Raw genomic sequence first — 14,127 nt, forward strand, 5'->3', positions numbered from 1 at the left:
TTACCTTGAAAGGTCCATTGACATTTTAATCTATATCATTTTTTTTTTTTCTCAACCTCATAGTTAAATATTTGTTTTCAGTTGCGTGTATTGTCTTCCATTTATCCTCTAGCTCACAAATTCCCTCCTTGGATGATCATAATCTTCAGTTTAGCCCATCCATTATTTTTTAACTTCAACTATTATATTGTAAATATCTATTTATTGTATTTGGCTTTATATCAAAAAACCCCAGCTACTTTTTATATTCTCTGGTGAGATTTTTATGACCGCTTTTACTTCTTAAGGCACACTGAATATATTTGAAAATGTTTTTTTATGTGATGACTCCACATTAATTGTTTTGTTGATCTGATTTAGCTGTAGGATTTTATTTGTTTCATTTTTTTGCTTTTGGAATTTTTTATTGTTGTTGCTTTTTAGTGCTTTGCTTTTGTGTTCCTATGATACTCATGTTTCTTTGTGTTGTTATATATATATAATTGTTACTAGATATCATAATATTATATTAATTTATAATTAATTTATATTAATATCATTTAACATATTATACAGCCTAATATATAGTTAATATTTATAATATATTATATAATTATATAGATAATATACGAATCCCAAATATATATTTAAATATATGATATAATGATATAATATATTAAAATATATTATTATAATAATATGTAATATATATAGTATATATTATTATAATAATATGTAATATATATAATATATAATATGTAAATCTGGAATATATATTTGAAATCTGAGGTTTGTTGTTGAATCCTAAATGGAAGATGTCTGCATCTGTTAAGTGCTAGGAACACTACCAACACTTTTAAGTGATGCTTGACTTGACAATTATTTGTGGTGTAAGTGGGTTTGCTTGTTTGCTTTAACTTTTCACATAGTGTATAATAATTACAAGAGAATATATGTAGTACCACTTTAAATCATTATGAGGACTTTAAAAATAGATTGCATTAACATGTATGCTCCTCAAATTTAATGTTATTTGATATATATATATTTATGTATATATAGAGATTATTTATAAATATACATATAGCATTTACATATCACTAAAACATATTCTTGCATTCTTATTGTTTATGGTTTGTGAAAATAATATCACACTGTATATAATTTTCTGATATATGCCTATTTCCACTTATTATTATGTATCTAAGGTTCATCCATATTTTTCCCACATAACTATAGCTCACAGTTTTCACTTTTGAATTATGTAGGAATGTGTGTTATGTAAAAAGTTTATTTACCTATTCTCATGCTGTCTGACATTTGGGTTCTCTCTCTCTTTTTTTTTTTTTTTCATTTTACAAATAGTAATTCCATATGGCATTTCTGCAACTATTCTCATACGCATTGCTGGATTTTATTTATGCTACTATTTAACCTCACATTATAAAATCCCATATTGTTTCCTGTTATGGGTTGAATTGCATCCCCTAAAAAATATTTTTCCTCTTTTTTTAAGATTTGTTTATTTATTTTAAAACGAGAAAGAGAGAGAGACCTCAAGTGAGGGAGGGACAGAGGAAGAGGGGGAGAGAGAGAGACTCTCAAGCAGACTCTCTGCTGAGTGTGGAGCTTGATGCAGGACACAGGGCAGGATCTCACGACCCTGAGATCATGACCTGAGCTGAAACCAGGAGTCAGACGCTCCACCAACTATGCCACCCAGGTGCCCCTAAAAAGTATATTTTTAACTATTAAAACTCAGTACATCAAAATGTGCCCTTATATAAAAATAGGATCTTTATAGAGGTAATCAATTTAAAAGGAGGTCTTTAGGGTTAGGGCTTAATCCAATAAGACTGGTGTCCTTATAAAAAGGGGTAATTTGGACATAGAGACATTCACACAGGGGAGACACGGAAGAAGATGGCCATGTAACTGGACTGATGTGCTTATAAGTCAACGAACACCAAGGATTGTTGGCAACCACCAGACGCTAGAAGAGGGAAAGAAGGATTCTTCCCTATAGCCATGACGGAAAGCATGGCCCTGCCAGATACCTAGATCTCAGACTTCTAGGCTCTAGAACTGTAAGACAAATTCCTATTGTTTTTTTTTTTTATTAAAGATTTTATTTATTTATTTGAGACAAAGAGAATGAGAGAGACAGAGAGCACATGAGAAGGGGGAGGGCCAGAGGGAGAAGCAGGCTCCCTGCCGAGCAGGGAGCCCGATGCGGGACTCGATCCCGGGACTCCAGGATCATGACCTGAGCCGAAGGCAGTTGCTTAACCAACTGAGCCACCCAGGCGCCCCCTATTGTTTTTTTTTTAATTTTTATTGTTATGTTAATCACCATACAGTACATCATTAGTTTTTGATGGTTTTAAGCCACCCAGTTTTTTGTACTTTGTTAAAGCAGCCCTAGCTAATTAATACATTTCCCAAAGTCATTGTGCCAAATTTAACACCCATCAGCTCTGCATAATAGTCCCCATTATATCACATACTTTTAATACTTAGTTTTGTCAGCTTTAATTTTTGTCAGTTTAGTAGGTATAAAATGGTATCACATCATGGCCTTAATTTGCATTTGCTTGATTAAAATCCAGTATACTTTTGTTTGTCTTTCTTGTTTCCTCTACTATAAACTGTTCATTGTTCATATCCTTGACTAATTTTTCCAGTGGCTTATCTGTCTTTTCTTACGGATCTTTAGAGATACTATGTTTGTCTATATGAAATTATTCTCTTTATTTGTAACATGTGTCACTTTCTCTATATTGTCTTTTATTTATAGAAGTTGTTAATTGGAGCATAGATTGATTTATCAACCTTTTATTTTATGCTTTGTTAATCATTTGTCTTATTTTAGATTTCTTTCCCTTACTAAAGATTGCTAAATTATTGGCCTACATTTATTTGTAAATTAAAGTTCTAGAAACTGTGTGTGTGTATGTGTGTGTGTGTGTGAGAGAGAGCTGAGGATTGTTGTAGATAACCAAAAAGATACTGGCTTAGAATTTTTAACTAAAGTTTTGCATATGTGAAGGAAATTAAAGAGCAACCTTTGCAGGATAAAGTTGGAAATTAACACATCTCTGTGTCATCACCCTCCCATGTAGGTTAAATCTGTCTTTAGTAATAAAATAATTTGATTAATATACAGATATGACTTAATATTTTGTAGTTCAAGAATTATGCTGAAACATAAAGGAAAAAGAGGAAACTTACAATATTAATTCGACGAAGTAATCTTATCATAATCAAGGCATAGAAACCTGCAAACTTCTGGAAGGGCTGAATTAATTTTCATTAGTAAATTTCAAAAGCTTATTTGTAAAGATTGTTGATAAAATGTTCCATTAAAATATTAAAGGACTATTTGTTTGCTAAGAATATGTATATTCATATAAGTACATATGAATATATATATCTATATGTATGTGTTTGTGTATCCATATGTGTGTGTGTGTGTGTGTGTGTGTGTGTGTATCTCAACAGGCATTTGAGGCATTTGGTATGTTGTCCTATATCTTTTTTTTTTTTTAAAGATTTTATTTATTTATTTGAGAGAGAGAGAATGAGAGACAGAGAGCATGAGAGGGAGGAGGGTCAGAGGGAGAAGCAGACTCCCCGCCGAGCAGGGAGCCTGATGCGGGACTCGATCCCGGGACTCCAGGATCGTGACCTGAGCTGAAGGCAGTCACTTAACCAACTGAGCCACCCAGGCGCCCCTGTTGTCCTATATCTTATGGCAACTAACTCCATCATTTTTCTTCCTTTGTGTCTTTATGAGCCAAGTATTTACGACTGTATTTTCATGGAGCTATAATGTCTTTTGTCTTAATGTCTCTCTCCCTTTTGTAAAAAGCACTTTAAAAACAAAGGTGTGGCAAGTGGTAGTGAAGAAGGATCCTCCCAGGTGGCATAATTTCAGTGGTTTTCTCATCCAGACACAGACTCTCCCTGAAGTCACTGTAGACTGCCTGATGATCCTCTACCATTGTGTTGATGGAAGCCATAGTTTCAGCTCTCTCCCCTAGCTCTTAGGTCTGTAAAAACATTCTTTAGGTTCATTTGAACCCATAGTATGAGTGTAAAATGTCGTGAGGGGTGGTTTGTGTCTAGACCATGTTTCCATGAAAAACACGAGTCCTACTTTATTGTGGAGACTAGTTGCTGCTGTAGAATTAGTCTGTGGATGATTTGGAGGTTGATATATGTCCTCCTTTCTTCAAGAGGCCATAAAAATAATGATCAATGTTACGGAAATAGCAAATATCCTCAGGTCAAAAGGTGACTTCAGTTTTCTAATTACTTTTGTAGTTTCTCATTTTCCATCAGTTTGGGGCTTGTACTTTTTTAAATACCTTTGAATGTATATTTCTAGCTCAATTTATGATCCACAGTTATTGTTTTTCAGTTGAACTGAGTTATCTAGCTTGCTTTGCCAGAAGCCTGATTTAGTGTTTTTTTAATCAACTAATTACTATATTATTGTTGATTAAATTTTCAAAATGATGGACAGTAGTAACAAGTTGATTTTTGTGTTTTTCTATGATCCCATTAATCTGATATCTCAATTTCTGTCTGAGGAAATCCTGATCTTAACTTTCCTTTCCATTCCTCCAATTTAGAACAGCAAATCTCCAAGAAAATTTAGTTTATAATAAAGAAAACACTTGTGACCAGCGTTTGGGCATTAGGGTTGTGTTTCATGCTAGTGGAATAAAATTCTAGACCTTTTCAGAGACAGCGATTAAAATAAAAATGTACAGCTAGTTTCTAAGTGTGAATTTATAAAATCAGTTTTAATATTATAGTAATATTATAATAACATTATGAAATATTTTTTCTATTACAGTACAGGATTTTCCCTTATGCCATCAATACTTAAACATTAATATTATAAATCATAGCATCTAAATTCCTTTTGAAGGATACAGATATTTTATCTTCAAAACAAAGATCAATCAACAAGTTGAAAGACAATAACTTACTGTTATATCTATGTTTATGTCAAAGATATCTTTAGATTTCTTATTTCAAATATGAATAGTTACCTTCCTTCTGGCTTTTTGACACATTTGCACATTATGAAGCTAGACTTATTCCATTTACATTTTGAATACTACATTATATTCGAAATTATGGTTCTATCTCTATTAAAAGGAACTAGGACTTTGAGATACAGCCAATTTTAGGGCTTGGTCACAGAAAATATAAGATGAACCTGGAACATTTTGTGATGCCAGATATTAAGGAAGTACTCAAAAAAAAAAAAAAAAAAGTAATGGGGCATCTGGCTGGCTGAGTTGGTAGAGCATTTGACTCTTGATCTTGGGGTTGTGAGTTCGAGCCCTATGTTCGGTGTAGAAATTCATTTAAAAAAAAAAAGTGATGGAAGCATGTTGAAAAGGCATTGTAAACAACCTAAAAGATCACCCACTGACAAAACCTGTAAGAAATTGCACAAAACGATATATAGGACATAGTATAAAATAAAATGTCCTTGAGTCCATACTGATAAAAACATATACTAATATAAATAAATAAATGGGGAGAAAGAGCAGCTTTTCCTTTCAGGAGAATTCCAAGTAGTAAATGTGAAAAGAAGAAACAAAATAGAAAATCATCATTAGAAAACCACAGTATTAATTATTAAGATCACTGATCAGTACTAAAATTCATGGGCAGATTTTTGAGGAGAAACAGAATATTTGCATAATCTTAAAGTATATCTCCCAAGATATGCATTAATTATTTTAAAAATTCCTTATTAATAATGGAGGAAACTGACAGAAATACCTTCTTAACCAAGTGATCAAGACATCATATCGTCTCTGGTATATGATACACTGAGAACAGATCACTTCTGTGTACTGTTGACAAAAATATAAAACCTCCATCTAATCATGAGAAAATATAAAACAGACCCAGACTGAAAGACATTTTACAGAGTAACTGACTAGTATTCCTTAAAAGAAGATAAGGAAAGACTGAAAAATTCTCACAGATTGGAGGGAGTAAAAAACATGACAACCAAATGCAAAGTAGGATCTCTGAAAAGGCTTCTTTCCTTCCTTCCTTCCTTCCTCCTTTATTTTTTGAGGGGGTTGGGGAGGGGGAGAGAGAGAGAGAAAAAGAATCTCAAGCAGATTCCACACTGAGCACAGAGCCAAACGGGATTGACCTCCTGACCCTGAGATCATGACCTGAGCCTAAATCAAGAGTCAGACACTCAACGACTGAACCACCGAGGTGCCCCTCTCTGAAAAAGCTTTGGAAAAGCTGGTGAAATCCAAATTGGAATTAGTTAATAGTAAAGTGATTAAAATACCATTTCCCAAAACTAAACTTAATGTAAATGATGGTGAACCAAAAATTAAAAATGAACTTGCTAAATGTTATACAGTTAGGTGTGGTGGAACTTGAATTTTAGTCCACTCTATATAACCACTGGACTCTTGTCTGGTTTTGGTATCAGGGTTTTACTGATCTCATAATGAGCTGGGAAAGAGTCCTCATTTTTCTTTTCTCCAGAAGACTTTACATAAGAAGAGAAAATAAGGAATTTTCTGCTTCACGAATGTTCCTTAAAAATATTTGAGCTGCTAAGGGCACCTGGGTGACTCAGTCAGTTAATCGCCTGGCTTTGCCTCAGGTCATGATCCGAGGGTCCTGGGATCTAGTCCTGCATCGGGCTCCATGCTCAGTGGGGAATTTGCTTCTCCCTCTGCCCCCCCCCCCACTCATGTGCACACTCTCTCTCTCTCAAAAATAAGTAAGTAAAATCTTTAAAAAATATTTGAGCTGCTAGTATTTAAGAGGCTAGATAATTTTAAATCATATATCATATGTTAAATGATATTTAATCATGTATTAAATCATATTTTAAATCATACTTTATTTCCTCTTTAGTACCTTTGGCATATTTTTAATTATCTTTAGGAATTTACCAGTCTAGCTAACTAGTTAATTTTATTGACATACAAGTAATACTCTCTAATCTTTTAAATCACTACATTTTCTGTAGTTGCATTTCTTTAAAATAATTCCTAATACTTTTTGCCCTTTCTCCCCTTTTCATGAACCATTTTGTCATATATATTTATTTTGTGAGTCCTTTAAAAAAACTCACTTTTGGCATTTTTATTCTCTTGTTCCTATATTTGTTTTCAACTTGATTACTTTCTGTTTTTATCTTAATTATTTCCTTCTTTTTCTTTGATGGTTATTATGTCTTTCTTTTCTAGGTTCTTTTAATGCTTAACTTATTATTTTCAGCTTGTCTTTTCTTTGTATAAAAACACATAAAGTTGTAAATTACCTTCTCTAAGTAGAATTGTTTTCTCTGCCCCATGTTTTAATTTCTTTTCATGGATTTTTCAATTATTTTTAGATCTCTATTTTTGTATATTATTTGAACCATCAGTTACATAGGAATTACTTCTAATTTTCTTTTAACTTTTCAAGAATATGAGTCTTTTGGAGTGATCTTTTTCATACTAACCTCTGCCTTAATTGTAGCATGGTCAGAGAATTTAGTTGATATTGATTTGTTAAAATTTATTCAAACATGTCTAATAATTTAATTTTTGATCAAATGGTTCATGGGATTCCATTAATGGTTCATGCCCGCTTCAAAAAAATCTGTATTCTCTAGATTGTGCAGATTTCATATCAAATCATTCATATTATTTTTAAATATTACATATTCTTGGTCTAGTTAAATAATCATTAATTAAAAAAAAGCATTATTATGGCTATATTTCACATATACTCTAGATCTGAGAATAGATAATTGTGGTGTTGAAGATTTTAACAGAAAGCAACTTTTATAGATGTTATAAAGTAAATAATGAAATTTAAAAAATCTATCCTAATATCAATAATAAGTGCTTTCAGTAGAGCAGTGATATTATTTTTGTATTTTAGAAAAGCTATTTCTGATACAGTATAATATATCAATTTATCAAGGTGCTGCTTCTATAAAATTTAATTTTTTAAAGAATCTTCTGGCAGTAAATAGGTTGAGTTGGTGATGTTCTGTGATAGAAGTATTGTGAAACAGATATTTTCAAAAGGAAGAGTTAGAGCTTGCCAGGCAAAGAGTTGTGTGGAAAATCAAACCAAGAAAAGCATACTGGAAAAACCTAAACCTAAAAAAAAAACCAAACAAACAGTGTCATAGAGAGTATTAATTAAGAGAAAGGATGACAAGACAGAGAAGCCAATTTATGGAGAAGCAGCTTATGTATGTTTTATTTTAAGTATAATGGGACCAATCAAAGAAATTTGAAGCTCTGAATAATTATCCATAAGAGCATTGTTTTCAAAAGGATACTATGGCTGCAGTGTATAATGAGATTATCTGAGATTTGACTGGATTTAGTTAAGTATAGTTGCTGGTAGACAAATTAGAAAGTTTCTCATTTATCCAATACACAAATCAGTATATGTTGGCTACTACATTCAAAGAAACAGAATGAGAAAACAATGGCAGAAAAATACAAAGTCCCTGTTTCGCATTACATCTTCATGGTACATACGAATAAATAAGTAAATAATATAATGACTAGCTATTGCAAGTAATATGAAGAATGACTGGGAGTGGTATTTTCAATAAGGTTATTTTCAGTAAGGCTATTGATGAAAGCTTCTGAGAAGGTCACAACTGAGCAGTCATCTGAAGAAAGTGAGTGAAAGCCATCTGAATATTCAGGGACAGGGATTTCTAGAAGAAACAGCAAAGGTAGAGAGCCAACAGGACAGTAGCCAAGGAATGAGTCGAGAGTTGCTCTCAATAGTGTGTTACCAAAAATAGATGGAGAGGAAAATGTAAAAACAAACAAACAAAAAGAGCAGGCTCGCGATTACCTGGGGTGTAGTGGAAGCCGAGTCTTACTGATGTCTCCTAGGAAACGACTTCCCAAACTGAGCAGATAGAGGTACCTGTGTTAGGTTGTTAGGGCTGCCATAATTGGGTGGCTTAAACAACAGAAGTTTGTTTTCTCACAGATTTGGAAGCTAAAAGTCTAAGATTGAGGTTCAAGATCAGCAGGGTTGGTTTCTTCTGAGGCCTCTGCTTGGTTTCTAGATGGCTGTCTTCTCCCTGGGTCTTCACATGGTCTCCACTCTCTGCCTATGTCCAGATTTCCTTTTCTTGTAAGGACACCAGCCATATTGGATTAGAGCCCACCCTAATGATCCCGTTTTACCTTAATTCCCTCAATTACTTCTTTAAAGACCCTGTCTCCTAAAGCAGTCACATCCTGTGGTACTGAATGGGGGTTCGGGCATCGATATATGAAATTTGAGGAGCATAGCCCCCAAACACTTACTGTAACACTGTAACAGTGCCATTTTCTCAGATTCGGTAAATTGCATTGTGATTACAAGAGGATAGTGGGGGGGGAGAATCTTATGTGAGGGGAAATGTCATGTGAGAAACAGAGAGAGAGATTTAGGAAATTGAACTTCGACAAGAAAACTTTGAAAAGTCCAGTTTGGTGCAAATCTTTCATAGAAGTGACTAAAGGAAAATACACTGGGAAAGATATACTCAGGCAAGAACATGATTAGCTAAGAGGTCTGGGTTTTACTGTGTATTTTAAGGAGAATTACTTAGGGTTTATGAGCATGAAGGGGCTATAATCAGAAGTGTGCTTCAGGTCGATTAATCTGTCAGTAATACGTAGTTTATGATCAGGAGCTAGAACATAAATCTCATTAGCAGTAGAGATTGTTCCCACTGAAAGCTCATCTAGGTGCACTAGGAGCTTAGCTAAAGTCTTGTTTTGCTGTGGAATAGAGAGGAGTTTGTCAGAATTGAGTGTTTTCACAGTGACACTCTGAAGGGCCTCTTTGTATTTCTCCTACAGACTATACTTTGTTTCTCCTGTCACAAAGATAAATAGGATTCCTCCCCACTACAGCTGATTTCATGGAATTTCGTAATGTTCTGTCCTTTAGCTCAAATAACCTAAGAGTAGTTAATAACTAAATATAACAAAGGGAAAATAATTAAATATAAATATTCACTGTATATTCTGGGATTTGTTGTGATTGTATAAGCAAACACAGGTACCTCTCTGCACTCAAAGTTGATCTCTAGTTATTTGTGCAAATGCAAGAAAAGACAATGTGCTCATTTTCAAACCAGAATTCTTAACACTCTTAGAGATTGGTACTCAGTATTTGTAATATGCACAGACCCAAGCCTCCCAAATGCCACATTTTCCATTCCTAGACCTTAATTTCGTGTTATCCATACCATGTGTATTCAACTCATTAATCAGTCAACATCGATGTAGACCTTAAGATTTAGGGGCACCTGGGTGGCTCAGTCGGTGAGCGTCTGCCTTCGGCTCAGGTCAAGATCCCGGGGTCCTGGGATCGAGCCCCGCGTCGGGCTCCCTGCTCCGCGGGAAGCCTGCTTCTCCCTCTCCCACTCCCCCTACTTGTGTTCCTGCTCTCGCTGTGTCTCTCTCTGTCGAATAAAAATAAATAAATAAATAAATTCTTAAAAAAAAAAAGATTTATAATGTTTTCTCATACACAATTTACCTTTGAATATTCTATTGAGAAACCTCTCTCTCTCTCTCTCCCCCTCTTCTATATATTTTGCAGACACCATCCACCTTCGAGTTCTCGAGTCTTCCCCAATTGGCACAGCCATTGGGAGCGTAAAAGCAACTGATGCTGACACAGGGAAAAATGCAGAAGTAGAATACCGAATTATTGATGGTGATGGGACTGATATGTTTGACATCATAACTGAGAAGGACACACAGGAAGGCATCATAACTGTGAAAAAGGTGCACAACATCAGTTTAAATAAGCACCTGCCCATTTAGCAAATAGAGATTTCATTATGTGCTATCCCCTCATGCATTATCCATTAGGAGATGTCACTATCAGTCCAAATGTGATTTATATTGTGCACAAGTATGAGAAACATAAAGCCAAAGTTCTCCTTGAACATTTTGACCAAGTGCTTTTGTTGATTGAAACGTGAAACCTGAGTTCTTACAAAATTTAAAAGGCAAATTAACAGATGTGTGACTCCATTTCTGAGCCTTGTGAATAAAAGCCCCCCCACCCCATAATAACATTGTTTTCTTAAGAAAAAGCAGTTAATAGCTAATAATGGCAATATATCATCCCAGTTGGAGGCATAAAAAGTAGCATGCCATCTATCCAGATGTATGAAGCAATAATTAGAGCTGCTAATAAAAAGAGACAGCGTATTTTGAAAGATAATTTAATTGTTCACATTTTCCCTTCCGCTATATAAATTAAACTTTTCTGCTAATATGTGCTCAGTGATACAGTTTAAAGGTAACTAGTTTTTTTATTGTAGAGTCAGTACCACCATTATAAGAAAAAATTAAGGTCCCGTAAAAGTTAAGGTCCCGTAAAAGTTAGATCATATTGAAATGTGCTAAAAACTCTATTGCATGAAGTAACCACTGAAACACTGAGTAATCACAAAACTTTCCAGAGTGTCAGTTGCAAAGGCCAAGGTAGGCAACCAAATGTTTTTAAATGGACAGTGACCAGCAAAGGAGGAAGCAGCTTCTTTGTTGTTTTTCATGCCTGGAAAGTAATATTAATGCAAGTAAAATCTACTGCTTATCAGATAAAAAAAAAAAGGAAGGTTGAAGGAATCTGAATCAACAATGTCTTTTTCTGTTAACAAAACATACCTTTTAGAGGAGTGAAAGAGAGGAGCTTGATTTTATACTTGTGACAGTTACAACGCATCAATGTTTAAGTTCCATTTTTTTGTTTCATAATGTAACCTAATTACCAAGTTGCTATCAAAGTTTTTGTCTGTTCTCTTTACTCAAGGTTTTCCTTATCTTCAATGTTTCCTACAATGGTTGAAAGTTTTATATTAGTCTTCAGAATTTTATAGTTTATGTAGTACCTTGCCATTAAACTGAATGGAAATAATCACAACATAAATGTAAAAAGATAACTGAATTTTTTGCTTACAAACATTAAGCAGTCGCCAACACCTCAGCCCACACACATGCACACGTAAACACACAGTCTCCCAGCTCATTTTTTATAACGAGTCACCACATTATGAGATAGGTTTTAATATCCTTTCCAATTTGTCCAAGATTCAAAATCTAATTTTCCTATGTTCTGAAGTATTACTCATTGAATACATAAAAAGTAAAAATTGAACCCTCTCCGATATGTAAAGGTTTTATTACTATTTTTTATTACTTTTAATCATTTACACTGAACAACCTGACAGAACTCAACAAGGCTTTAAAAATCACACTGTGACTTGAAAGGAACATATAATCCAATTTCCCTCACTCTAATTTGATGATTTGTTTATTTATACAGCCACTTGACTATGAGAGTCGAAGACTTTACACTCTGAAGGTTGAAGCAGAAAATACCCATGTGGATCCACGTTTTTATTACCTGGGACCATTTAAAGATACAACAATTGTAAAAATCTCTGTAGAAGATGTGGATGAACCTCCTATTTTTAGCAGAGCCTCTTACCTGTTTGAAGTTCATGAAGATATTGAAGTGGGGACGATCATTGGTACTGTGATGGCAAGAGACCCAGATTCTACTTCTAGCCCCATCAGGTAAGTATGCCTATGTTTCAAATGAAAGAATGGGAATTAAAATAAATATAGAGATCATGAAATTCTATTTATAGCATTTAATACATTAAAATATATGAGTCTTTCCATAAGTTGTACATAAATTTGAGGAGCATAGGTGTTTAAAGTAAATTGTCTCTGAATGTTTTGGGGCAAGGCATGCACAGCTTCAACATTTGGTCCAGTTTAAATCATGCCTTTTAGCCTAAAATCTAGCTTGTATCATCTGTCTTTTAGGTATTTGTTGTTCTGACCTGGGTACAGATAAAGGACAATGTGTCAGCTGTGCATTTACAATGTAACCGAATCACTTTATTTATGCTTTCAGTTATTAAATGATATGTTAAGTTGAGAGATGAGAGATGTAACAGTTAAAAGAATATAATTACAGCAATATTACAATGCAGTTATATTACATTTTAGAAACTCTCCTATACTCCTACCATCAAAGAAGGAAGGTTTTTGTTTGTTGTTTTTGTTTTGGCTGTATCAAAAAATATTTAAAAAAATATTAGAACATTCCAGAAAGATCACAGTAATTTCCTTTTTTTTTTTCTTTTTTTGCTTTGCTTTTTTATGGCAGCCTAAAAATATATGGGATGTAATAAACATACAAATGAGAAAGACTCAAAAGTTTTTATTGACATTTGGTCTATCATTTTAAAGAAATACAGATATCTGTATATAATATTGACCATCAAAATGACTGTTCATTTTAAACTGTTAGTACATCATGTGTTTTGGATTTCATTCGTTTCCCTATTCTCTACAGGTTAATTTTGTCTTCCCCTTGTTCCACATGGACCAGTCAAGTAAGGGTTTAAATGATGGTTAACAATTTCCAAGCACACTTTTTTCTGATTCCCAAGAATACAACAGCAGAATGTAGAGAATCTCTAATTTTGTATGCCATGTGACTCTAACTCAAGTTAAAGTTAAAAGTGCTATGGGTTCTGCCACATCTTCAAGTGAAGTCATATTTCATATATATTAAAATTAGCATTTGATTTATTTAATTTTATTTAAATACTTTCTTTTTGCTTTTATGTTTCTTTTAGTTCCAGTGTAGTTAACATACAGTGTTATATGTTTCCGATGTACAATATAGTGACCCAACCGTTCCATCTATTACTCAGTGCTCATCAAGATAAGTGTACTCTCAATCTCAATCACCTGTTTGACCCATTCCCCACCCACCTCCCCTCTGGTAACCATCTGTTTGTTCTCTAGAGTCTGTTTTTGGTTTGTCTCTCTCTCTTCTTTTTTTGTCCATTTGTTTTGTGTCTTAAATTCCACATATGAGTGAAATCATATGGTATTTATCTTTCTCTGATTGACTTACTTCGCTTAGCATTATACTCTCTAGGTCCATCCATGTTGCTTCAAATTGCCTAAATATTTTCTTATATTCACATAGAGCATCACAGGTTACATATATGGTAATCATGTACAGCTCCCAGCTGCCAGCATGACTTCCCCATAATTGCCTCTTCCCTAGTCCATTTGT

The 14,127-nt window shown here is 33.8% G+C and overlaps 1 protein-coding gene across 2 annotated transcripts in view; it reads left to right on the forward strand.

Moving 5' to 3' along the window:
• LOC110585742 (cadherin-10) overlaps positions 1 to 14,127 on the forward strand; it is a 113,838-nt gene that overhangs the window by 76,426 nt on the left and 23,285 nt on the right. For both annotated transcript variants that reach the window (XM_021695870.1, XM_021695877.1), the window contains exons 5-6: positions 10,612 to 10,799; positions 12,349 to 12,602. In XM_021695870.1, coding sequence (XP_021551545.1) covers positions 10,612 to 10,799; positions 12,349 to 12,602 — 442 coding nt within the window. The remainder of the gene's footprint in view (positions 1 to 10,611; positions 10,800 to 12,348; positions 12,603 to 14,127) is intronic.

This window comes from Neomonachus schauinslandi, chromosome 7 (genome assembly GCF_002201575.2).
Source record: "Neomonachus schauinslandi chromosome 7, ASM220157v2, whole genome shotgun sequence".
NCBI classification, from domain to species: Eukaryota; Metazoa; Chordata; class Mammalia; order Carnivora; family Phocidae; genus Neomonachus; species Neomonachus schauinslandi.